This window comes from Choloepus didactylus, chromosome 20, assembly GCF_015220235.1.
Source record: "Choloepus didactylus isolate mChoDid1 chromosome 20, mChoDid1.pri, whole genome shotgun sequence".
Taxonomy (NCBI): domain Eukaryota; kingdom Metazoa; phylum Chordata; class Mammalia; order Pilosa; family Megalonychidae; genus Choloepus; species Choloepus didactylus.
Genome location: NC_051326.1, coordinates 30,374,153 through 30,402,028, shown reverse-complemented (window position 1 = coordinate 30,402,028; position 27,876 = coordinate 30,374,153). Strand labels below are relative to the sequence as shown.

General features: G+C 41.3%; 2 protein-coding genes across 2 annotated transcripts in view; one reads left to right on the top strand and one right to left on the bottom strand.

Moving 5' to 3' along the window:
* The window catches only part of CDCA2 (cell division cycle associated 2), a 51,124-nt gene extending 36,026 nt beyond the window's left edge, over positions 1-15,098 (bottom strand). Inside the window, exons 1-6 of the mRNA XM_037813427.1 lie at positions 15,031-15,098; positions 14,525-14,714; positions 13,994-14,054; positions 13,726-13,896; positions 12,466-12,620; positions 54-201 (exon numbers count right to left, since the gene is read on the bottom strand). Of these exons, the coding sequence (XP_037669355.1) occupies positions 54-201; positions 12,466-12,620; positions 13,726-13,896; positions 13,994-14,054 (535 nt within the window). The 5' untranslated portion in view covers positions 14,525-14,714; positions 15,031-15,098. The remainder of the gene's footprint in view (positions 1-53; positions 202-12,465; positions 12,621-13,725; positions 13,897-13,993; positions 14,055-14,524; positions 14,715-15,030) is intronic.
* A 745-nt stretch (positions 15,099-15,843) lies between these two features.
* Positions 15,844-27,876, top strand: part of KCTD9 (potassium channel tetramerization domain containing 9) — a 41,533-nt gene continuing 29,500 nt past the window's right edge. The window contains exon 1 of the mRNA XM_037813063.1: positions 15,844-15,951. Coding sequence (XP_037668991.1) covers positions 15,904-15,951 — 48 coding nt within the window. The 5' untranslated portion in view covers positions 15,844-15,903. The remainder of the gene's footprint in view (positions 15,952-27,876) is intronic.

The window sequence follows — 27,876 nt, the reverse complement described above, 5'->3', positions numbered from 1 at the left end:
AGCTTGTCTACATAAACACCAAAGTCAAAACTGACTGAATTTTTTCTACTCACTGAAGTCTGACTTCACCTCTCTTTCCACTTCTAAGAATCCAGGATTATCAGCCATTTTCTCATTTTCCTTTATGGAATGAAAAGCTGACTGGAAGGCAGATATTCGCTCTTTTAATGAGTTAACATTCCAGTGAAGTACAGGGCTGCCCTGTTAATGTAGAGAGATATAGAGGATATTATAAATCAAATCTAAAATAGTTTTGATTAATAAAAGGGACAATCCAACAAGAAGAAATAACAATCATAAATATTTATGCATCATTGCCCCAAAATACATGAAGCAACCACTGGCAAAGCTGGAAGGAGAAATGACACCTCTACAACAATAGCTGGAGATTTCAATACACCATTTTAATGGACAGAACATCTAGATAGGAGATCCATAAGGAAACAGAGAACTTGAATAATATGATGAATGAACTAGACATAACAGCAATACATGGAACATTGTACCCCCAAACAGCAGGATATACGTTCTTCTCAAGAGTTCATGAATCATTCTCCAGGACAGACCACATACTGGGTCACAAAACAAGTCTAAATAAATGTTAAAAGACTGAAATTATACAAAGCATCTTCTCTGACCATAATGGAAAGAAGCTGGATATCAATAACAAGTGGAGAACTGGAACATTAAAAAATATATGGATGATATTCTTTGAGATATGCTCTAAGTACTTTTGAAATTGTACATTGAAAGTCATCACTGTTATGTATATATGTTAAAGTTCACAATAAAAAAAAAGGAAAAAAAAAATATATATATATGGAAGTTAAATAATACTCTCCCAAACAACCAGTGGGTCACAGAAGAAATTGCAAGAGAAATCAGTAAATATCTCGAAACGAATGAAAACAAGAACACAACATATCAAAGCTTATGGGAAACAGCGAAGGCAGTGTTGAGAGAGAAATTTATAGCCCCAAATACCTACATTAAAAAGAAAGAGCTAAAATCAAAGACCTAACTGCACACCTGGAGGAAATGGAAAAAGAACAGCAAACTAACCCCAAAGCAAGCAAAGGAAATAAATAACAAAGATTAGAGCAGAAATAAATGAAATGGAGAACAAAATAAATGAGAGAGAATTAATAAACCCAAAGCTGGTTCTTTGAGAATATCAACAAAATTGACAAACCTTTAGCTAGACTGACAAAGAAAAAAAGAGGAAGACTCAAATAAATAAAGTCAGAAATGAAAAAGGAGACATTACTACTGACCCCTCAGAAATAGAGAGGCTCCTACAAGGATACTATGAACAACTGTATGCCAACAAAGTAGGCAGCCTACATGAAATGGACAAATTCCTAGAAACATACCAACAACCTACACCAACTCTAAGATATAGAAGACCTCAAGAGACCAATCACAAGTAAAGAGATTGAATCAGTCACCAAAACCTCCCCCAAAAAGCCCAGGACCAGATGGATTCACAGGTGACTTATACCAATCATTCCAAGAAGAATTAATACCAATCTTGCTCAAATGCTTCAAAAAAATTGAAGAGGAGGGAACACTACCTCATTACATGAGACCAGTATCAACCTACTAATAAAGCCAAATAAATATACAACAAGAGAAGAAAATTACAGACCAAGTTTCTCTAAGGAATATAGATACAAAAATCCTCAACAAAATACTTGCAAATTAAATCCAACAGCATAGTAAAAGAATTATACACCATGATCAATTAGTCTTTTTTTCCCAATTTGCAAGGTTTGTTCATCATGAGAAAATCAATTAATGTAATACACCATATTAACTGAACAAAGGGGAAAACAAAACCCACATGATTGCTTGATTGATGCAGAAAAAGCATGACAAAATCCAGCATCCTTTCTTGATAAAAATACTTCGAAAAATAGGAATAGAAGAAAACTTCCTCAATATGATAAAGGGCATATATGAAAAACCCACAGCTAACACCATATTCAATGGTGAAGGACTGAAAGCTTTCCCTCTAAGATACGGAACAAGACAAGGATGAACACTTACCACTGCTATTCAACACTACTGGAAGCTCTGGCCAGAGAAGATAGGCAAGAAAAGGAAATTCAAACCATCCAAATTGAAAAGGAGGAAGTAAAACTTTCACTTTTTGCAGATGACATGACTCTAAATGTATAAAGACCCAAAAAACCTATAACAAAGCTACTACAGCTAATAAACAAACTCAGTAAAGTGGTGGGGTGCGGTCGCGGTTGCTACTTCTAGGGGGAGAGGCGGCCGGTAGCCGAGCCCTCAGCTCTCGGGGCTGCTCAAGGGGTACCGGCGGCGGGGGCTCTTTCCCGGAGGCGAGGGCGAGGCGGAGGACGTGGCCAGGGTCCTCGGCGAGAGGCGTGCAAGGAGGGCGGCGATAGGGACAAGACACTCTTCATCCAGTAGGAGTATGCGCCAAAGAGATTTATTTAGGGGTGATTACAGGTTATATAGGCTGGTAAGAAGGGCAGGGCTGGAAAAGAGGTGAAGTAGCCTTAAATGGCAATATTGAAGGGATAGGGGCTAGGATTGGTTCTGAGAGAACGCCGGAGCCGCTGCAGCGGGGCGGGGGTAGTTCTGGCCACGGGCATGCGCGCTGGCGGTGGCAGGAGTGGCCTTGGCACCAGGGAGTGAGTGGGTAAGATAAGGAAGTGGGGAAAGGGCAGTTGGGAGAAAGGCGGTTTCCTCCGGCAAGCCTCCCCTGCCAGTGACATTTTGGGTGAGGAAAAGGGAGCTGCCTTGACCTCGCTCCCCAGGCTCGGGGGGGCTGCAGAGGGCACTCACGCCCGTACCTACTACCCTCCCCAGGGGGTGATCAGGTCCCCTGGCCCAGGCCTGGTAAGTTGAGGTACAAGCTCAGACACCCGCAATTCCCCTTTCTTTTCTAATTAGAGGAAGAGGCTTTACCGGAGAGGCCCGCTAAGGGTGAGGGAAGGGGGAGGTCAGGGAAGGGAAAAAGGGGTTGACGGTGGCTCAGCGAGGCTGGAGCTCAGTGTTGGTGTGGTGCCCGGGCGCTTGACAATGGCTTCGCTGCAGCGGGCTGGGCGAAGATGAGGGGTTTAAAGTTCAGGGGTTCAGAGAAGCTGGAACTCGAGGTGAGAGCGATGTTCAGGTGATTGAGAAGGGCCTCGCGGTCGGCGAGTCGACCGGTGGCGTTGAGGTCGCGGAGGGTTGGCTGTCATCTTGGAGTGGGGGGCGTCAGAGGTGGCGAGTCGCTGATACTGGATTTGCACGAACGAGGAAAAAATGGCATCCGTTTGTTTTCTTACAAGCTGGACAATTTTGCGGATGAGGCAGGGTCCTAAGATGAGAGCTAGAATAATTATTAATAGGGGGCCAAGAAAAGGAAGGATGTATGGGAGGATGGGAGTGAAAAAACTGGACCAATAACTGGTGGCTTCACGATCTCTTTTACGTTTCTCTAGTCCCTCTCGGACTCTTTTTAGGCTGTCCTCGACGAGACCTGTGGAATTGGCATAAACACAGCACTCTTCTCCTAGGGCGGCGCAGAGGCCTCCTTCTTTGAGGAGGAGAAGGTCGAGACCTCGGCGGTTTTGGAGCACTACTTCAGAGAGGGAATTGACAGAATTTTTTAGATGGTGAATAGCGTTTTGTAAGTGATGAATGTCTTCGTCAACAGCCGCCCTGAGGTGAGTTAGGGCGGAGTCTTGACTGGCTAGTGCAGCGATTCCGGTGCCAGCGCCGGCAAGACCTAGGAGGGAGGCAATTGTAAGGACGGTGATGGGCTCTCGCTTTTGCAGTGGGGCAGGAGCCGCAGTTTTTTCCAGACGGAGGAAGAAGTCTTCTTCGCTGTGGTATAAGACCCTAGGGATAAGGACAATTAGGAGGCAAGTTTCTTTATATTCATTGATGACATTCGTGCTGAGACAGGGGGTAAGTCCTGTAGAGGAGCAGAGCCATTGGGAGGAGTTATGAGGAATGAGAAATTTTGCAGAGCTGCTGGGAGATGAGTAGCTGGCACAGGCAGTGAGGTCGGGAGAGTTACTGGAGCGAGGGCGGACGCACTTTCCCGTATAGGAGACTGAATGAAAAGTCAGGGGGACGGCAGAGGTATTCCAATTGCATTCCACGGGGCTGTTTTCTGTGCTTTCGGAAAAGGAGAGGTTGGAGGCAACGGGCTCGTATAGAGAGGAAGAGGTGGAGAGGCAGAGCCAGCAGAATGAGGTAAAATTGGGGTTGGAGGAGTTTACTGAGGCAAAGGCGGCTTGGATGAGGCTGAGGAGGGGAGAGGAATAACGAGAAGGGGGCAGAGGAAGCTGGGGTGGTGGGGTTGGCGATGCGTTGTTTGTAGCTGAGGTGCGGCTGGTTGGAGCTGAGGTGCGGCTGGAGAGCTGTGGAAAAAGGGGGTTAATGACTTTATTGGAACCTATGCCAGAGGGTGTTTTTAAAGCAGTATTTTGGCCTGGTTGGTTTACAGCCTCTTTTTTTATTAGAATAAGTGATTCTCGGTCGGTTCCTTTTTTCTAGATTCTGAAGCCTCAAGTTTGACCGAGTAACCAGGAGGGATTAGTGGGGAGTTGCACTGTAAGATTAAGATGTGTGCAGGATCTCTCACTTTCTTGGCCGAGCCAGTTAACAGTAGGGAGTTTGCACCCTGTAGGGGCCCACTTTAGGGTAAGGTAATGATTAGGAACAGGAGGCTTCCAATTAGTGGTTAGTGTTTCACACCCCCAGTATGCACAGTAGTACTCGTTGGGGGAATTACAGTACGATTTTCCAGGATTTGAGGATGGGCACGTGTAATATTGGGCCTGGGGATCACTTACCTTTTGAGCGCAGGTTTCTTCGACTCTGGAGACAAAGGTGGCGAAAGGCTTACTCGGCTCCTGGAAGAGCTTGGTGAATTTATTAGGCCGACAGGCAGAGCAATTGGCAAACGCGCGTAAGGCGATGCCTCTGAGGACAGTTCAGAAGGTAGCAGGGACATTAATATAAGCAGACACATTTAGAAATGCTCCAGTGCCCAAATAGGCTTCAGGGGGATGATAGACTCCAAGGGCTGCGTCTTGCTCACTTTGTTGAGCTGCTTCTGCCTGGAAGTGAGCACGCCAGTCAACAAACTGACCGGGGTTAAGAATGGAACGGGCAAGCGAGGCCCAGTCTTGGGGGATGCAATAGTCCATGGCGAAATCCTGCAGTATTTGGGAAGCGTATGGGCTACCTAACCCGTCCTCCTTGACGGCCCTGCGAAGCTGCTTGATAGTATCTGAGTCAATGGGATACCAGTCATACGGTTTCTGTGGGGTGGGGGCAAGGTTAAGAGGAAAGCAGCGAAAAGCACGAGAGAGGAGGACGCGCTTGAAGAGCGCTAGGCACGGGAGTGGGGGTAGGGGCAGCGCTGTTCTAAGGGTTGCCTTGAGGTGTAGAAGGCAGCCAGGGGTTGTTAGTCGGCAGGGTGGGAGGAGCGGCGGCAGCCGCCGGTAGCGGCTCCGAGGGGGAGCCCGCCGAAGGGGGAGGTGGGAGTGGGAGGCCCCAAGCGTCGCAAGATGGCGGCGCGGTGGGCGTGGCTAAGACACAAGATGGTGGATCAGCCCCGCCCTGTGAAAGGGTGGGGCCCAAGGCATAAGATGGTGGACTAGCTCCGCCCTGTGGAAGGGTGGGGTAAAGCATATGTGGTTTCCGGCCCAGCTTAGGGCTGATGTCATCGCCGGAGCATTTCCTCCCCTCGATGGAAGAAGAAGGAGGAAGTTCGCCATCTTGGCGTGGCGCAGTGTTAATTTGCTTTTTGGGAGTCACCTCGAGCGCGTTGTTAATCTGCTCGACTAAGGACTCCGTGTCTGAGTCATGATTTGAATCAGTATCGCTATCTGAATCTGTTGGCTGGGTTGATAGGGCCTCCTTGGATTTAACGAGGCCTCGATCAGGGGGGAGGGAGCCTTGAAGGCAGGAGCGGACGGTTATCAAGGTGGGGAGCAAGCCGGGAGGGAAGCGCTTGTTCTCATGTTCCATGGCATTAGTGACCCGATCAATAAGACGATCATAAGTAACAGGGTCCCAAAGATGGCAAGTGGTGAGCCATGGGTTAAAGGGCAGCAGGAGATCCCAGTACACCTGCAGCTGCCGGACAGACACTTTACAGCGATGCGTATCTAGGAGACCCGCTAGAGCACGAACTTGAGGTGCCTGACATGTAGATATACGATTACCCATAGCTGAGGGGGGAGGAGGGGGGGTTACTCCCGAGCCGGGCCGGCCGGCTGGCAGGGAGGAGGAGGAGGAGTTGTTTACCGAGCAGAGAGAATGAGATAAGCTGTGGCCGCAAGGCCGAAGGAGACGGCGAGAGCAGAAAGCAGTGCCCTTTGGCAACGGGAGCAGTTGGGGGGGGCGGTTGCAAAGAGGCACACAGCACCAAATGAGGAAACAAAGATACAAAGAACTACAGCAAAGTAATGGAGGGGAAGAGGGAGAGTGTTAGGAGGAACGGGAGTCATAGAAGTGCGCATACAAAAGGACGCAGAGAGCGTGGGGGAAGGGAGGAGTTCCTACTGGATGAAGAGAGCGTGGGGGAAGGGATGAGCGGCTTCGGAGCAGGGAACCTCCCACGGCTCCAGAAGCGGCGAAGGAGAGGCGGCCCTACCTTGCAGGCGAGGAAACGGGAAGCTGGAGAGGCGTCCGGGCGAGCGATCGACCTGCTGAACTGTTGTGTGGAGACGTTCCTCACACGGGGCACCAGTTGCGGTCGCGGTTGCTACTTCTAGGGGGAGAGGCGGCCGGTAGCCGAGCCCTCAGCTCTCGGGGCTGCTCAAGGGGTACCGGCGGCGGGGGCTCTTTCCCGGAGGCGAGGGCGAGGCGGAGGACGTGGCCAGGGTCCTCGGCGAGAGGCGTGCAAGGAGGGCGGCGATAGGGACAAGACACTCTTCATCCAGTAGGAGTATGCGCCAAAGAGATTTATTTAGGGGTGATTACAGGTTATATAGGCTGGTAAGAAGGGCAGGGCTGGAAAAGAGGTGAAGTAGCCTTAAATGGCAATATTGAAGGGATAGGGGCTAGGATTGGTTCTGAGAGAACGCCGGAGCCGCTGCAGCGGGGCGGGGGTAGTTCTGGCCACGGGCATGCGCGCTGGCGGTGGCAGGAGTGGCCTTGGCACCAGGGAGTGAGTGGGTAAGATAAGGAAGTGGGGAAAGGGCAGTTGGGAGAAAGGCGGTTTCCTCCGGCAAGCCTCCCCTGCCAGTGACATTTTGGGTGAGGAAAAGGGAGCTGCCTTGACCTCGCTCCCCAGGCTCGGGGGGGCTGCAGAGGGCACTCACGCCCGTACCTACTACCCTCCCCAGGGGGTGATCAGGTCCCCTGGCCCAGGCCTGGTAAGTTGAGGTACAAGCTCAGACACCCGCAGTGGGGTATAAGATCAATATGCAAAAATTAGTAGCATTTCTATACACCTAGTAAAGAGCAATCTGAGCAGGAACTCAAGAAAAAAAATTCCATTTACAATAGCAACAAAAAGAATCAAATATCTAGGAATAATTTTAACCAAGGAGGTAAAAGACTTGTACACAGAAAACTACAAAGCATTGCTGTAAGAAATCAAAGACCTAAATAAATGGAAGGAAATTCTGTGTTCATGGATTGAAAGATCAACTATTAAGATGTCAATTCTACCCAAAATGATTATAGAGTCAATGCAATCACAATCAAAATTCCAACAGTGTACTTTGCAAAAATGAAAAGCCAATTATTCCAACAGTGTACTTTGCAAAAATGAAAAGCCAATTATCAAATTTATGTGGAAGGGTAAGAGGCACCCAAATAGCCAAAAACATCTTGAAAAAGAAGAACCAAGTTGGAGGACTCACGCTTTCTAACTTTAAGCATATCACAAAGCTATAGTGGTCAAAAAAGCATGCTACCTGCACAAAAAAAGATAGACAGACCAATGGATTGAACTGAGAGTTCAGAAGTAGACCCTCACATCTATGACCAATTGATTTTTTTTGCCAAGGCTGCCAAATCCACTCAATTGGTAAAAATAGTCTCTTCAACAAATGGTGCTGGGAGAATTCATAACTAGTAACAGATAAACAAGGATCAGCAGACATTTGAGGAAAGCCTCAAAATGAAAGAGAGAGGAATCTCCAATATAGTTAAAAAAGACAAGAAAAGAAAAGAAAGAAAAGAAAAGCAATCTCGAAGAAGGCAGAAATAGGAACACAGGAAAAAAACACTGTAATTTCTAAGTAAAAAGGTCCAAAGCAATGTGTATAGTCTGTTAGCAGCTGCATTTTAAAAAAGGAAAAAGAATTATCTATGTATATGCTAGTCTCTGCATCAACTCTCTCCAGAGGATTCACAAGACTGAGAAGGGCTGCGTCCGAATGCAGTAGCTTAGAAAAAGGTTTTGCTGGACATTCTTTTGTATCTTTTGACTTTTTAGTATGAATGCATTACCTAACTTTAAAATGTAATACTGAATTTAAAAAAATAATTATCCTCAGAGAGATAAGAAACTGCATTTTAGAAATAAAAATAAAAGAAATACATATGGTAACAAAAACACCTTTTTTTTTTTCAGTAGAAGAGTTAAAGGGTACGTGAAACCTAACAGAAAGTACAACAACAACAAAAAAAACACAAGTAGGTTGGGGGTAGCCAGGAAACTTCAGCTTTATATTTAAGGAGGATGCAGTCACATAAATTGTGTAACTAAAAACATTTAGAACTATAAATCTGATAAGGGTTTAATATCCAGAATATATAAAGAACTCCTACAACTCAACAACAAAAAGACGAAGAACCCAATTTTTACATGGGCAAAGACTTTCTGGTATTTTGGAGGTTTTATATAACCCATAAAAGGACCATGTTCTTTTAATCCATTGCTGTGTGTAGACCTATTGCAGATGGGACCTTCTGATTAGGTTATTTCAATTGAGATGTGACCCACCTCATTCAAGGTGGATCTTACTCCTCTTATGGAGTCCTTTGTAAGAAGGTAAAACACACAGAGATGAAATAGAAACACCCAGAGATGTTTAGAGAAAAGCTCCGGAGAAGCTAACAGAGAACCCACAGAAAAAGAGAGAGGAAGCCACTGAAGCCAGGTGAAAGCAACAAAATCTGGGAGAGAAGGACTAGCAGATGTTGCTCATGTGCTTTCCCTGTGACAGAGGTGTCCCAGATGCTGGCAGCCTGTCTTCAGAGTCCAAGTATAGCCCTGTTGATGCATTTAGTTGGACATCTGCATGGCCTAAGAACTGTAAATTGTAAGTTAATAAATTCCCATTGTAAAAGCCAACCCATTTCTGAAACATTACATTCCAGCAGCTTTAGCAAATGAAAACAAACTTAGACATTTCTCCAAAGATCTACAAATGGCCACATGAAGAGATGTTCAACATCATTAGCCATCACACCCACTAGAATGGTTATTATTTTTAAAAATGTAAAATAACAAGTGTTGCAGAGGATGGGGAGAAACAGGAACCCTAGTACTTTGTTGGTAGGAATGTAAAATAGTGCAGCCACTGAGGAAAACAGTTGGACGGTTACTCAAAAAAAGTTAAACACAGCTTTACCATATGACCCAGCAATATTACTTTCGGTATATATTTGAACACCAATATTTATAGCAGCCTTATTCATAATAGCCATAAGGTGAAAGCAACCCAAGTGTCCAACAACTGATGAATGGATAAAGTAAATGGAATATTACTCAGCTATAAACATGGGGTGCTACAATATGGATGAACCTTGAAGACATTATGTTGAGCGAAATAAGCCAGATACAAAGGGATATTGTATGATCTCACATATATTAAATTAGAATATGCAAATTCATAGACTCAGAAATTAGAAAAGTTTACTAGAGGTTGGGGAAGAAGTGGGGAATGGAGAGTTAATGCTTAATGGGTACAGTTTCTGTTTGGGGTGATGGAAAAATTTTGGTGATGGATGGTGGTGATGGTAGCACAATATTGTGAATGCAATCAATACTACCAAATTGTATACCTGAAAGGGTATGTTCCGCAGTGTATAAGTTACCACAACAAAAATTAAAACAAACGAACAAATAGCCATTTTGGTAATGGATGGTGGTGATGGCAGTACAATATTGTGAATGTAATTATAATATATCATTGAATTGTACACTTGAAAGTGATGAAAATGGAAATGTTTTATCATATACATGCTACTGTAATAAATAGACATATATCCAAAGAGGATATACAAATGGCTAAAAAGCACATGAAAGATGCTCTACATCACTAGCTATTAGGGAAACACAAATCAAAACCACAATGAAATAGCATTTCATACCCACTAGAATGGCTGCTATTAATTAAAAAAAAAAAAAATATCTACACATGTTAGAGAGGATCTGGAGAAATAGGAACACTCATTCATTGCTGGCAGGAATGTAAAATGGTGCAGCCGCTGTGGAAGACAGTATGGCAGTTCCTCAGGAAGCTAAGTATAGAATTACAGTATGACCTGGCAATCCCACTACTAGGTATATATCCAGAAGAATTAAAAGTAGGAACTTAAACACATATTTGCACAGCAGTATTCATAGAGATATCATCCACAATTGCCAAAAGATGGAAGCAACCCAAGTATCCATCAACTGATGAATGGGTAAACAAAATGTGGTATATACATAGGATAGAATATTATTCAGCCATAAAAAGGAATAAAGTCCTTACGCACTCGACAAAATGGATGAACATTGAGAACATTATGCTGAATGTAATATGCCAGACACAAAAGGACAAATATAATATTGTCGGACCTCACGGATATGAACTAATTATAAATAAACTCATAGAGCTATAATCTAGAATACAGGTCACAAGCAGATAGACTGGAGTCAGAGAAGAGGGAGTTGATGCTTAATTTGTTTAGAATTTCTATTTAGATTGCTGGTAAAGGTTTGGAAATGGATGGTGGTGATGGTAGCACATTATTGCAGTGTAATTAAGCATTAAATTATATAGGTGAATGGGGTTAAAAGAGGAAATTTTAGGTCACATATGTTACTAGAATAAAATTTAAAAGATAAAACAATTCCGTACAACACAGTGAACCCTACTGTAGACGGTGGACTATAGTTTACAGTACAAGAATGTTCTCTTACGAATCATAATAAACATATGATACTAGTACAAGATGTTAATAACATGATGATATAAGGGAAAAAATACTCCTGATGTAAATCCTGAATGACGGCTAATAGTCCTATTTTAATAATTTTTCATCAACTGTAACAAAGGTAACTATTTAAAAAATAGTGCTATCATCAACTGTAACAAATGTTCCACACCAATGCAAGGTGTTGATGATGGGGTGGTGTTCTAGTTTGCTAATACTGCTGTTTTGCAAAACACCAGAAATGGACTGGCTTTTATAAAGGGAGTTTATTTGCTTACAAAGTTACAGTCTTAAGGCCATAAAGTGTCCATGGTAAGGCATCAACAATAGGGTACCTTCATTGGAGAAAGGCCACTGGCATTTGGAAAACCTCTGTTAGCTGGGAAGGCACGTGGTTGGTGGCTGCTTGCTCCCAAGTTGTGTTTCAAAATGGTGTTCTCCAAAATGCGTCAGCTTTCAGCAGCGGTCTTCAAAACGTATCTCTAAGTTGCAGGAAGCATCTGGTCCTCCGTGGGGCTCTTTTTAAAGTACTCCAGTAAATCAATCAATACCCACTCTGAATGGGTGGGGCCACCTCCATTGAAATAATCTAATTAAAGTATTACCCACAGTTGGATGGGTCACATCTCCATGGAAACAAACTAATCCAAAGATTCCAACCTGATCTACACTAATACCTCTACCCCCACAAGACTGCATCAAAGAACATGGCGTTTTGGGGGACCTAATACATCCAAAACAGCGCAGGTATTGAATGGGAATCTTGTATTTTATGCATGACTGGTCTAGTGTCTTTCATAATAAGCCTGTACCATTTGCCTATTTAGGAATATGCATATTTTGATATGAATTTGAAAAAGCATTTAAATACTTCCCCATCAACAGACAAATAATTTGCTCCCTTCCACAAGGTTGCCCCAAATCTATCCTGGGGTGACAGCTGCCCCTATGCCCCTCAACTGCAACTCAGAGTAGTCATTAAAAATTAGACCCTTAGAGACAAAATAGTAAGAGAAAAAGATTGGAAGATACTGCTCCATCTCATTATAAAAAAACAGATACTAAGCAGAAAAAAAATTACAAAATATGGTAGAAAGTTCCTCCAGAAAGCCATTTCTATCCAGCATCTCATAATTCTGATATATTCATGCTCAGCATCAACATTTATACTGATTTCACATTCTCTGTAAGACACAGAGAAAATACTACCATTCCAGATGCAAAACGGGTGAGATGCCCTAGAAGGCAGAAACAGTGCACAAAAACTTACTAAGGAGCAAAACATTCTCTGTAGAGGAATTCATGACAGAACTAGGAAAATCATACCTGAAAAGGGGAATTCTGTGCCAAAGGAGATTTTTCAGCCTTCTTTAAATTCCGCTGCTGAGCAATAAAACAAATCAGATGGTTTGTTTCCGGAGAGCCCCGAGCACCAATTGCAGAACGTCGTCGGGATTTTTTTAGATTAAATGATGCCTTTCCTGTAACAAAAACTTTCTTTTAAATTAGAACAAAACAAGGCAATCATCTGTAATCAGGTCCTAAATTCCTATAATGTACAAGACTGATAGAGAAAACATGATAAACACATGGTACAGAAATTTAAGCAGAGAATTACTGGCAAAGTTGTTCATACACGACCAATTGGATAAGGATCTTTGTTTTGTCCGCTGATTTATTCCACGTGCCTGGCACATAGAAGACATTTATTAAATAGTTGTTGAATGAATACATGAACACATTTTACTTAGTGGTTCTCATTTTTCTTCCATGTTTCGTGAACATAGAAGTGGGCAATGGCTTGCTTTCGACTAAGAATTTCTTTTTTTTCTAAATTAGTCAGCCTTATTCCCAAGGACTAAAAGGGAAGGATCTCTACCTAGGCATAGGTAATGTACTCTTTTACATTAATTCTTTGGGATAATTTCGCTTCTGTTAGAATCCTACCCATCTTCAGAACACTACCCTGAATTCTAGCCATATACCTAAGTACACAGAATGAATCTAGTTTTTTAAAGTTCTTGAGAAGAGCATATAGAATGGCATACCACCTTGGCCTTGTTTTATTCATATATTGCCTACCTAGCTTAGTGCCCTTTGAATTTCAAGTCCTCCTTATCATCCATTTTTACATGCTGTTCTCTAAAATAATTGCATTCCCATATTTTTTCTCCATCTAAATTAATTTCCCAGCTGAATTTCTCCTCCTTGAAAGAGATTAACCCAAGTCAATTTTCTATTTGTGATTTTGCTTACTCTCCAATTTTACCTTATTTTTGCCATTTGTGAATATAACATGTATTACTATAGATAGCATACATCTTCCTGTATCCTCACATGTCATGTCAAAAAGAGACTCATATGTATATTCTTTTCCAATATGAGCACAGAGCACAAATCTGACTTAGGAAGATTATGCTAGATTTGTTGTGCAGGTGCCTAGCAGTCTCCTTGAGCAAGCAAGTGTGCAGTCAATCAACTTAGATGCATAACATAATAGCACAGACAGATAGATAAATATAATTGAATTTTATTAGTTATTTTTAAAGTTTTAAAGTATTGCATTAGAATGACAACTTCTCTTACTTGAAGAGTTCTTCACAAAACTTTCAGGTGTAATTCCCAACTGCTCTACAGTTACTGTAGAAAAGTTCAAAGGTGATTTAAATGTATCTGGTGTGCAAAGATTAGAAGTCACTTCTGCTTCATGCTTCAGAGGAGTTACAAGCTTCCCATTTCCAAAAATCAAAGTATTTTCTGAAACAAACAGCAATATATCATAAAGGCTAAAACCATTATTAAGAAAAGTTCCTAAACCTTGTAGTTCACAAGGATGTAACAAATCACTACATACCAGCACTTTCAACAGCAGATTCCTTGATTTCAGGTTCCTTGCCTTTTGAATTGGTGTCCATCTAAAAAAGGGTTGGGGAGAAAAAGAAAAAGAACCCCGTCCCAAACTTAATGTGATTAGATCAAAATGCTCATTCAAGACTGAATTCTAATACAATCTACACTGGTATGCACATAGGTGTCAAAAGAGTTCCTCTGGAGCTCAAGTTAAAAAGAAATGGGGGAAATTGCTGTTCAGGATGAAACAAAGCAGACATCATACTACAAGCCACCGCTTATCAACATCTGATTGGTCAGATGTGAACGTAGTGAACATGTGCATATTCTGGGTACCTTGTTAAGGGTGCAGCTTTGTGGATTCCCAGAAATTCTGACTCAGTAAGTCAGGATGGGACGTAGGAATCTGCATTTTAAAAGCATCCCAGGTGATCCAAAGCAGGTTGCATCAGGACCACTATCTCCGAGGGAAACACCCTAAAGCAGCAACACTGTTCTGCCGTTTCTGAAATTCAAATCAGGACACTTGCCGTACCTCTCACTCTCGGAAACTTCAATCTCCTCCCTCTTCGGCTGATTTTGAAATCTCAGCAGCATACAAGTATCGATGTCAGGAAAACTAGGATGAGGGCCCAAAATGACGTCTATCTCTGGAGGCTATCGGGCCTTCTAGACTTCGGCTCTTTCGTCCTGAAGGTTTCCCTCGAGAAAGCAACTGTTGCCCGCTAAACCAGCAGCCAGAGAGCAAGCGCAGCGACACGTAAACGACCGCCTCGCCGCTTTTATCTCCCCCTCGTTTCCACGCCCGCGGATCCCGCAGCCCGAAACCCCAACCCCGCGTAGCCCTCTTATCTACCCACCAGCCTTCCGTCCCCGCCGCCGCCTCTACCCGCCGCTTAATTTAAATCGTCGACTCCGCCTCTTCGACGTCAGAGCTTCACCTCTACGAAGGACTACGTCCGCAGCCATCCGCACGTGTTTACGCGCACCCCAAACTCTCCCAAGCCTTACCACCTCTGTCTCGGGAAGAGGAGTGGCTACCTGAGTTTGGAGAGAAGACATCAAGAGCCGCGAGTGACCTGTTGCCCAAAGAAACCAGCTTTTAACTGTGGCCGTAGGGACTACTTTCTGGAAAAGTCTCGCGGAGTAATCCTTCGATTATCTCCTAGCACCGCCTCCCATTAGCTCCGTCTCCTACCCTCCTGTTGGATGCTGCAAACTTCGAAAAGAATCATTGGACCAATCGTAACAGAACGATGGGATGGCTCTTACCCAATGAGCCAGGCCGGCGGCAGCCGTTTCCCCGGAGGGTTGCATGAGTGGGAGGGGTTAGGGCGGAGAGGCACTGATTAGCGGAAAGCACTTCTAGCGCTCCACCTCCTATCCTCAAACCGCACCTCTGTATGCAAATAAGCGCCTCTCGCACTACCAGTTATTGGGTTTGCGCCTGCTCAGTAATGCTTAGAGCCGCTGTTCGACTCCCGGTTCTGCTCTAATTGGCTGATAACCCTTCCCTCTGCTAGTCTTCAGCCTTTTCTCCCTTCCGTCCACCCGGCCTGGGTTGGTGGGAGCTACCCGATGCGGGGCGATGATTGGCTAAATTCTTGCCAGCTCTGCCCTTTGATTGGCGAAGGTTAGAGTCAGTCTCGGAGGGTGGGGGAAGGGCCCCAGAAAGGCTGAGGAGCGTAGGGGCGGGGTGGGAAGGGGGACCGGCCAACCCTGGGGTGTGGGACGGGGAGTGTGTGTGTGTGTGTGCGCGTGTGTGTGTGTGTGTCTGTGAGTAAGAGGAGGAAGGTGGCGAAGGGAGGGGAGTGCGAGTGGGTGGAGGGAGGAGAAAGGCGGGAGAAGAAAAAGGTGGGAGGAGAAAAAGGTGGGAGGGTGGCGTCTCACTCAGGACCCAGTGGGGGCAGCGCGATGAGGCGGGTGACCCTGTTCCTTAACGGCAGCCCCAAGAATGGAAAGGTAAGGGGGTCGGGAGGAGGCGAGGCGGGGTCGGCTGTGGGGGGCGAGGGCAGCGGAGGACGGAACGGGCTCGCAGGGCAGAGAGGAGCCCGGGGGCAAAGGGCTGAAGTTGGGCAGAGGGGCCGGTAGGTGGGCGTGCTCCCGGGGCGGGGGTGGGGGATGTCCAGAAGGCGAAAATTGCTTCCCCGGGGCCTCTCCCATCCCGGGGCCTGCCCTTCAACTCCTCAGCTCCCGGGGGGCCCAGGACAGGTCAGGCTTTTGCTTAAACGTTCTCAAATCCAGGATGTGGGTCCAGGAGAGTGGTGGGGACGCTCAGGGCCGCTGTCACCTGAGCGCTGGGTGCTGATGTCCCTCTCCCCACCTTGTTCCCCAAACCCCGCGCTCCTCGCCCCTAGCTCCTCCGGGCTGTAGAAGGCGCTTGTTTCCACCCTCGTGCTGAGTAATGGTCTGCTCAAGAAAGTGGTAGTAATAACTAAATCATGTAAGATTGATCAGGTAAAAACAACTGAACTATCAATGGCCAATAAAATATTTTTCCATCCTAAGTAGAAGAGAGGATTAAAAATTGGGATTTTTTTTTTTTCTTTTAGGCGCTCCAATCCTCTAGTCTCGCTGGCGTCAAACTTCTGTACTTGTTTTATTTCGCCTTATTTTAGTTTCTTAGAGGACTGTGTCAATAGACCAAAGCGGACTGACTGATTTGCTGTGTTAGGCCTTTACTGAGGGTGTGGTACTAAATATTTTTCCAATGCTAGAGCAAGCCAAAATGAATCCTGTTCCTTCTCAGTCTTTCGCCCCACCCATGAACTTGGGCAGCTTCTTTGGAAAATTTGACTATTCAAGGCAGACATGTATTGTGTGGCTAAATGATATGCAGAAGTAGTTTAGGCTTAGATTCAAAGGGAAAGGTAAATTGGTCTCACTGAATTATTTGTTGGAATACTTTGCTCCCTGCATATTCTAGAAACATTATAAATTTTTAAATAGTGAAATAGGGCGATGGTATAAAAATGGCTTTCCTACGACTATGCAGTTTTAAGTAAACATGCTCCAAAAACTTGAACCACCGTGTGGTTTGTTCGCTATAAGTTTGTATTCTTTTGGTCTCCTAATACTTATACAAAACAAGAAATGGCATGAATTCAAGTTCCTGAGTTTTCATAAAAACTGGCTCAAAATATGCGTCACAAAGTTTACATTATTTCTGACCATTATTAACTTTTTCTGTACCTATTTTGTGGTTAGCTACTGCTATAATCTAAAATTTATATTGTTCTGGAAGCTTTGATATATCCAAAGTTACAATTGTATGTTCTCAAATTAGACCTCTCTTTGACGTTTTTTAATCCAACATCTTTGCTATGTTACCCCATGAAAGGGAAGATATTAAGACCCCACATAAATATTTAACTGTGCTCGAAATCTCTTCTGAAAGCTCTGAATTTTATGGTTGGGAAAGATTGGTTGAATTGTCTTTCCATATTATTTTTAATGAGGATTTTTTAAAGTTATTTAGTTTTTACTAGGTCAGCTTTTGTGATTTAAATTTTATTTACTTTAAAAATATTGTACTAGAGAATCTCAGAAGACTGGAAAAATGCATCTGAAATAATTAAAAATAAAAGTTTATATTTCAGAGATTATACAAATGTAAACTGGAGGTTACTAGTAAGATTCAATATTAAAAATAAGCCATGTGATATCATTATTAGTCTACTGGAGAACATATTCTAAGAAATCTTTTCTCCAAATAGCAAAAGTTGTCAGTGTTTCCTCTCTTCTCCCTTCAGCTGATTAATAAATAGCATTATAATTACTCTTATTTGACAAAAGCATGCAGAATAACATGACAGCCTGCATTTCTTTATATAAAGTGACTGTATTCAGCCAGTACTGGCATGATCATAACATGATCATGCTGAAGCAAAACAAAGTGCTACTACAAAGAGTTTGATTTCCCATCTACCAGTTGGAATATCTGTATCACTTTCATTATTTTCTTATTTACCTCACTTTCATTATTTTCTTACTTACCTAGCTTCTATTTTTGTTTCCTGCTCATAAGAATAATCTGTTTCTTTTCAAATAAGTTTTCCTCCCATAATTCATATTTAGTGCTTGCCAGATTGGGAGCCATGAAGCCTGGGAGTGGGGAGGCACAGAGTTATTGCTGGGGACTACATCATTTACTCATCATGAATTACCTGTATACTGAATAAATATAAGCATAGCTAGTAAATATTTTTGATGTAAACAGTGGTTTCCAGAATGCAGTGGTGAACCACAGAGGATGTACAAGATGATCCATTGGAGTTGAGGAAGAAATATTATACCTTTTATTTATATATTTTACTTAAAAATATAAAAAATATCAAAACTTGATTTTTCTTACCTGGGAAAACACTGGTGCCTTCAATCACTAAATGTATCAGCTTATCACAAGTCTTCTGAGAGAAGCGAGAACCTTCACATGTGAAAAAGCAGATAATAGCTTCTTAACTGATTGGTGATGTATTAAACTTTACAAGTGCCAGGTTAAGATTTATATCATTCAGTTTTAACCAGACTAACCCTCATCAAAAGGCCAAGTGGCTTTAAAAGATTCCTTCAAAGAAACTGCAGATTGAATCCAATATTAATTATGCAAACACAAGTAAACAAAGAGAAAATGGCAAGAACTGACACTTCTTGGATAAATTCTTTGTCCACATATCAGGAGATAAAACAGTGCATTTCTTGCATCTGAGTAGAAGTTAAAAAAAAAAAAAAAGTCAAATTTTCTTTAAAGAAGACTGAAATCCTATTTAATATTTGCTTTTAAAAATAAACATCTCAAGTGTATATTGTTCTTTGAAATATTGTCTACTGATAGTATAAGTGCATCCCAATTAGCAAGACATTTAAAATATTTTCCAGCACATGATGACAAATGCCTTCAGATTTTTGCTTTTGTTTTCTTTTTTTTTTAAATAGTCTTATGTTTGACAGAATTTCACTGTTGGATGATAAATATTTAAGGGCTTCTTATTGGCAGCCTCGAAGTCTAAGTGGATAAAAGTCCTCATATCATTGGGTAAACATTCTTTCTGATTGTAGTGTATACCTTATAAGTAAATATTATATATATATATGCACATGCCCCAAAATGTTTTACTGATGGGGTGCACAGTCAAAAAGATTTGTAAGCCATAGTTCTAAAAAAATTGGGAGCTTTAATTAATTTTTTTTTGTTTTTTTTTTTAGAGTGCTCCAGTGAAAATCAGTTATGCTTGCTTGTTTCTTCATATGCCTCAGAATTCCCAGTGTTCTCTTTTTGCTAGTGGCTAAAAGAGCTGGTATTAAGGAAATTGAAATGAGGACTCAGGCATCTGAATGTAGTCAGTGAGTGGCATCTGGGCAACCTGCCAGACACTGCAGACATAGTGGTGACTTGCTTTTTCATTCAATATGCTATTACTAAGATTCTGTCCATAATTTCTCAGGTAGTGGTCATTTTTTCATTTTCACTGCTTTGTAATAATCCATTGTGTAAAAAATACTACCACAATTTGTCTTTCAGTCAGTGGACATTTGAGTTGTTTGTTATCTTTATATTTTGCTATTAAATTTACAGTGCTGCCCTGAATATTCCTGTATATGTATCCTGGAAGGCACTTGCAAGAATTTTTCTAGGGCAATGTTTTTTGAAACTTTAGCATGCATCAAAATTCCATAGAGGGCTTGAGAAAACGCTTTGCTGGACCTTGCTCCAAGAGTTTCAGATTCAGTAGGTTTGGGGTGGGGCTAGGAGTTTTCATTTCTAATAGTTTCTAGGTGATTCTAATACTGCTGGTCTAGGGACCACACTTTTGAAAATCAGTGCACTAGGGTATATAATTAGTTGTAATTATTGGGTGTTAGGACATGTGAATGTTCAGTTTTACAAGATAATACCAAATTGATTTTCAAAGTGGGTGCACTATTTTAGACTTCCACCAGCGTTGGATAAATCATCCCATCGATCCACATCCTTTCCAGCATTTGGATTTGTCAGACTATTAAATTTTTATTAATATCTGCTTTCTTGACCTAGAGTTAGTTATGTCATTCTTTTTAGGAACAAAATCATTTTAATTTTTTTTTGTTTTTTAATTTTAAACTGAAAGTGTTGGTCAAGGAAATTGAGTTATTTTAGTTTTTTATTGTGATCTGTGTTTCATTTGGGTAAATCTTCCTGCATAAATTCGGCAAGTGTTCATTGATTGTGTATTATGTAATAGATAACCTATAATGTGGGGATTTAAGAAAAAAAGTTTTAAAAATGTGTAAGCTTTATTTTCAAAATTGGATAACATAGATTTCAATTTGAAAATGATGTTTACAGGCAAATTAAAACTTCATTAAACTGATATGAATGTCAGTCCTGCTAAGCATGGTATACCATTTACTTACCCAGCTGGTAGATAGTTTTCACTTGTTATGGGATCTGAAAGTTAGAAAGGATTAACTCTGAGTAATAGTGTAATATAGTGGTTATAAACCTTAATAGACATGATTCTTAATTTGTTCCATAGAATGCTTTTATTTTAAGACTAGGGCATAAACTATTAAGATGGCTAATAACAGTGACATGGAAACCTCAACTCCACACTGAAGAGATAAAACACATATGAAAGAAATTACCATTATAAGCACAACTGTTTTATAAATGCTTGGCTTGTCTTTGGCAGTGTATAACGACTAAAGTATGCTTATTATTTAGCAATTAGAGCTCATATCCATGATATATGAGATTTCAAAGTTGTTGTGTAAAGAAAAGTACATGTGCCCATTTGTTTGAAGCTCTTTCTCACCAATAAAATCTTTTCCATGTGTGCCACATTTTTATATTGATTTGTATTTCTAATCTAATAATCTGATGAATTTATATAAAAGACAAAGATTTTGACTGTTAGTATTGCAGTGTAATTCCTTTTTATTTGTTAGTGTTAGTGTGCTCAAGAGAGTCAAACTAAAGTGATCAGCTTGAGAAACAAATGTCAAATATAGCACTCCAAGTGAAAAACAAGTATGTTGACCCAACTTAAGGGAAATTTTCAAATTTACAGAACTATAACATTCCTTATATTACTTTCAGTCTTATTTATTTCTCCAATTGATGGCCCCTTTGATCATTTCATCTAAAGGGAAATTGTCAACTGCTAGATTAATTACCTAATTTTATTTGTAAAACAAGTAATGAGAGCAACAGAGACCTTAAATTATAACCTTTTTTTCCCTTATTACGTGAGACAGTTACATTGTAATGAATCTGGAAAACAAAATAAATAAGTCAACCATAATTCCATTATACAAAAAGTCAGTTTTAGTATTTTTGAAAATCATTTTAGAATTGCATTTGTACATGTACTTTGTCTTTCAATCAAATGATGTGGCAGGGGAAGAGACTTAAATACAGCTGGCTCACATAAAAAGGTTGTGTGCTAGTTCAGTACTCTGAAAACAATCAAAACTTTTTTCAACATTCAGGAAATATTTGTCGAAGGCCTACTATAGTCAGATACTGTAACATTTAATCGAGTGGATCCTTCTACTTAAACTAGTTGCATTTATTTTCTGGATGTCAGAGATTAAGGTAACACTGTGGGATGTACTTCTTTAGCACTATTTGTAAACATAACCAAGGGATAATTAATAACTTTTCACAAATCAGAACTTGTTCATTAAAACTTTATACTCCAGGTTGGAAGTCAGACTGGGAAATATTTGGTAAAATTGCAAGTTCTGTTTGGTACTGTTTTAGGGCTCACTTAAGTGATGCTAAAATAAAAGTTGAATTCAGTTTATATCTAGACCATGTTCCTTACTAGTTTTTCAACTTACAAGGAAACACCTGTTGTGCTTTGATTGCCCTGGGAATTATCCTTGCTAAACTGTAAATGTGCACCTTTTTCTACAGTATGGTCAAATCTGACTTCAATAGGGAAGAAAGGGAAGATACATCAACCCCTCACTCCATATAAAAAAATAAACAGGTTTTGAATTGGTCTCTGTTACTTTGTTACTGTGAATTGCTATGTTTTGATCAAGCCTAATAGAATTAAAATAAGTGTTTCTTTGTACCGTTTTTCAGTTCTGCTCCTTAGAACAGCACTATCCAGTAGAACTTTGTGATGATGGAGATATTCTATATTTGTACTGTTCGATATAGTAACCAGTAGCCAAGGTAGCTGTTGAACACTTGAAATACAGCTAGTGTATAACTGATGAACTAAATTATAAAATTTAATTAATTGAATTGAATGTAATTTTAAATTTCAATTAATTTCAATTAATTAAAATTTACTTAGCTACATTTAGCTAGTGGTTTCCAAATTGAACAGCATGCAAAGTGAAGTCATCAAGAAGGCAGCGTAAAAATATCCCTGAGAATGTTTCCCCTTAGAGACAGCTAAATAAAAGGACAGTTTCAACTCACTTGGAACTCCGGAGGACAATAGAGACTGGAGAAAAACTCCACAAATGCTGAATTGAAGAAAAAAGTGTGACAATAAAAAAAAGAGGAAGGCAGCCAGTCTGGACCCCTCCTCCTACACTCAGTCTCACCAGGTGTAAGAGACCAGCAGAGGCAGCACTCTAGCCCAGGCAGCTAATGCCATGGTTGCTGTCTATAGAACCACCCATGGCAATGACTTACGGACACATGTACATTTAGGCATGGGGACCCAAGGCCACTTAGATCCAAGGTGGGGCCCTGGTGGTTGGCATGCACATGCATACAAATGGTATCCTGGAAAGCAGTGTAAGCCATGGAAAAATTTATAGCAAACTGTACACACTCCCAGCTCAGTCCCTAATTTGTAGTGCACCTAAACAAAAAAAAGTGGGTGTTTTTGCACATTGAACCCAATGGGTCCGTGGGTCAGATTCCCCAAACACAGAAGTTATGAGAGGCAGAAAAGCCACATGAAAAGGGGTAATTGACTTGCTGTAGGGCATGGTGGACCCACAACTGAAAGCTGGAATGAGGACACAGCCCATAGCTCAGGGGAGGAGTTGAACAAATCAAAGCTGGTGGGGAGAAAAATTTTGATTAAAAGCAAAATGAACAGACCAGGACTCCTGGAGGAGGAACAGAAGAAAGGAAATCCCCTCCTCAAGGGGAAAGAGTCCCACATAAGAGGATAATCTTGAAAGTTACTGCACATGCCAGGGCAAGAGGAAGGTGAAGAAAGAACTGAGAAAATCTGAACTGTTAAACACAGGCTGCTCCAAAGGCTCAGTATAAACTGGACCAAGCATTGAATAAGAGCCTTAACATGCAGTCCCATAAACTAAAACCTTAGACAAGAGGGAAAAATTGGACTTCCAGAGTTAGCCCATCAAAACAACCAAATGGCCAGATATCAGCAAAAGATTACAAGCCATACATAGAAACAGGAAGAGATGGCTCATTCAAAGAGAAAACTTCAGAGGAAACAGATAGTGGAACAACTAATCAAAGATGTTCAGTAAAATCTCCTAAATGAATTCAAGGAGGTAAGGGAAAATATGGATAGAAATAAACTAAATATGAAATACAAATAAAGGAAATAAATAAGATAATACATGAATAAAAAGAATTAGTTTAAAGGAGAATATAACAGGGATGAAAAACAATAATGGAGATTAAAAACACGAGGCATTCAACAGATTTGAACAGGCAGAAGAATCTGTGAACTAGACGACAGGATAATCAAAATCATATAGTTGGAAGAACAGATAGAGAAAAGATTATTTAAAAAAAAAAAAAGTGAGCAGAGTCTACAGGACCTGTGAGATAATATGAAGTGTACCAACATAAGAACTATGGGAGTCCCAGAAGGAAAGGAGAAGGAAAAAAGCAGGAGAAAGAATATTTAAGGAAATAGTGGCCAGAAATTCCTCAAATCTTATGAAAGACATAAATTTAAATATCCAAGAAGCATAAGAAACTCCAAACTGGATGAATCTAATAGTCCTACTTCAAGACAAATACTAATCAAAATATCCAATGCCAAAGATAGAGAATTCTGAAAATGATAAGGTATTGTTTTGGACTTTGTCATATATAAGGGATTCTCTGTAAGACTACGTAACAATTTCTAATCAGAGACCATGGAGGCAAGAAAGCAGTGGTATGACATATTCAAGGTGCTGAAAGAGAGAAACTGCCAGCCAAAAATTTTTGATCTAGCAAAACTGCTTAAAAATAAGCCCATTTATGGATAAACAAAAACTGATAGAGTATGTCATCAAGAGACTTGCCCTATTAGAAATGCTACAGAGAGTTCTTCAGGTTGAAAGGAAAGGACAGGAGATAGTAGATCAGAGCAGTGTGAAGAATTGAAGATCTCCAGTAATGGTGAATACATGGGTAAATGCAAAACCCAATAGTATGGTATCCTCATGTGCCAGTTTGGATGTACTATGTCCCCCAAAACGCCATTATCTTTGATGCAGTCTTGTGGGGGCAGAAGTATTAGTGTTGATTAGATTGAAATCCTTTGATTGAATGTTTCCATGGAGATGTAACTCAATCAACTGTGAGTGAAGTGTTTGATTGGATAATTTCTATGGAGGTATTACCCTGCCCATTCAGGGTGGGTGTTAATTGGATTCACAGACACAAGGACCTCAGAACAACTGAGAGTGACATTTTGAAGAGCAGCTGCAGCTAAGAGAGGACAAAACACCCCAAGAGCAACATTTTGGAGACTGCCATTTTGAAACGCTAACTGGGAGCAAGCAGACACCAGTCAAGTGCCTTCCGAGCTAACAGGTTTTCCAGACACCACTGGCCATCCTCCAGTGAAGGTACCCAATTGTTGATGTCTTACCTTGGACACTTTATGGCCTTAAAACTGTAACTTTGTAACCAAATAAACCCTCTTTATAAAAGCCAGTCCATTTCTGGTATCTTGCAAAAAGGCAGCATTAGCAAACCGGAATACCTCAGTATGTAACTCTACTCTTTATTTCCTATAAGAAGTTAGATTACAATTGAAGAAGAAATAACCATACTTCTATTTTATGGGCATGCTAAATATACAGCAGTAATGTGTGACAAAAGCATGACAGGGGAAATGGAAGGGTATAAGTAGCAAGATTGTATATGCTATTGAAGTCAAGTTGATATCTTTTTTGAACTAATAGTGTATAGACTTGGGTTGTTTAATAAAATCCTCAAGGTAACCACAAAGAAAGTATTTAGAATATAAACAAGTGGAGATGAGAAAGGGATCAGTTGCATCACAAAATATCAACTATGCACAAAAGAAGGTTGTAATAAAAGAGAAGAGGAACTAAAGATAGACTGTATAAGAAACAAAGGACAAATGGCTGAAGTAAGTCCTACCTTGTCAGTAATAACACTGAATGTAAATAGATTGAACTTCCTAGTTGAAAGACTCAGATTGGCAGAATGGATTTAAAACAAAACAAAACAAAACAAAAAAAACATGAACCAACTCTATGTTCTTGACAAGAGACTCAGACCCAAAGACACAAAGAAGTTGAAAGTAGAAGGATGGAAAAACAATTCCATGCAAATAACAACCAAAAGAGAGCTGGAGTAGCTATAGTAATATTGGGCAAAAGAGACATTAAGTTATATTAATAAAATGATCACTTCACCAACAAGGAATAACAATCATAAATATTTATGCACCTAATCGCAGTGCCCCAGAATACAATGTGGCAAACACTGACAAAATTGAAGGGAAAGTAGATACTTATACAATAATTCTTGGAAACTTCAAAGCAGTGCTTTCATCAATGGACAGACCATATAAACAGAAGACAAATGAGGAAATGGAGAACTTGAATAATACTATAAGTAAACTAGATCTAACATGTTTAGAGAACACTGAGCCCCCAAACAGAATACACATTCTTCTAAAGTGCGCATGGATGATTCTCCAGGATAGACCACATGTTAAGTCACAGACAAGTTTGAATAGATTGAAATAGATTGAAATCATTTAAATAGATTGAAATTATAAAGAGCACCTTCTCTGACGAAAATGGAAGGAAGCTAGAAATCTATGAGCCAAAGAAATGATAAGGGAAATCAGGAAATATCTTGAGATGAATGAAAAAACAACATATCAAAAGTTATGGGATGCAGAGTGGGTGGGTGGGCTCCATCAGTGAGCGGCTCCATGCGGCTGTTTGACGCCGAGGAGCGGTAGATGGGAGCAACTCCAGGTTTTGCGCTGAGAGGAATTGGGAAGACCCGTCTGCTGTGCTGCTCTAGACTAGATAGTCAAGAAGACTCTGCAGGCCAACGCTACTTTCTGTGGATTTTTGGCTGCTTCTGTACGTGGTGGTGGGACCGGTGGTTCCACGGAGTTAGCTCCTGCAGGGCCTTTCGAATCCGTGCAACTTTGCCAGTTTGGACTGGATCAGAACTAGGGAAGTCCTAAGCTTTTTCTGGATGCTTTTCTTTTCCGAGAGAGAAATTCAGAGAAATAGGAGGCAGGTTTATAATTATAAAATCCATGCTCCAGTCATTCATAGCCCTGTGTGGATAATGGAAACATTCCACTATATGAAGGTTTGTCTACAGCAACAGGAATGTTCAAGAACATGGAGGGGGTGGTGATGTTCAGGGACGTGGCTGTAGACTTCTCTCAGGAGGAGTGGGAGTGCCTGGAGCCTGATCAGGGGATTTATACAGAGATCTCATGTTGGAGAACTACAGCAACCTGGTCTTACTAGGACTCCCCATTCCCAGGCCTGATGTAAGTTTCTTTTCGGAGCACGGGAAGGAACCCTGGTTGGTTGTGGAGGACATGATGGGAGAGTGGTGCCCAGCTTTTTTGACATTAACTGTATGGGGAGATGCTGACAGTCCTGGCTGCTGAGCTCTGGCTCTGGGTCTCAGGTGTCGCGGGGATACCTGGGGTTACAGGAACCGACGAGCTTTATGTGGGCAACTCATCATCTCAGAATTTGGAGATGAGCATTGCAGCTCGTGGATGAATGTGACTGCTGTGGGAGCTTGCAATCTGGGAGCCTTTACCATAGGCCTTCCCCTGGTGGCCTGTGCTCTCAGATTCAATTCTCAGAGTTTGCACATTGTGGTTGATCCATGTCAGTGGGGTGTTATAGTGTTTGTCTTTTCAATTCTAGCTTTGTTTCCAGGGTCCATTCACCTGGATGCATGCCTCACAACTTCATTTCTTATTGCCGCCGCTCAGTATTCCATTGTATGTATACACCACAGTTCACCATTCTATTTGTCAGTCGCCTCCATCCATTGTGAATCGTGAATACTGCCCCCATAAACACCAGCTTGCAATGTCCACTCATGTCCCTGCTCTCAGTTCTTCCAAGTATATAACCAGTAACGCAGTTGCAGGACTATATGGCAACCCAATAGTTAGCTTCCTATGGAACCACCACACTGTCCTCCAGCTGGGCTTCACCATTCTACTTCCCTACTAACAGAATAGGTACCTCCCTTTCTCCACATTTTCTCCAGCACTTGTATCCCTCTGTTTATTTTTTTTAACACATTTATTCACACACCATAGAATCCACCCTAAGTAAACAGTCAATGATTCCCAGTATATTCAGTAATTATGCATTTACCACAACAAGCTATATGAGGACATTTCCATCTCTTCCCCAAAGAAAGAGGAAAAGGAGAAAAAAGAAAAATACAAAAGATAGAAGAAAAATAAAAATAAAATACAATGAAAAGGTCAGACAACATCACCACCACCGAGAATCCCGTATCATGCCCTTAAATACCCTGGTTATAGACGTTTACCTTTGGTATATTGCCTTTGTTACAATTAATGGAAGCATCTTTGAATGCTACCATTAGGTATAAAAAAAGAAAAAGTTATGGTACACAGCAAAGGCAGTGCTCACAGGGAAATTTATAGCTGTTAAATGCTTACAGTAAAAAAGAAGAAA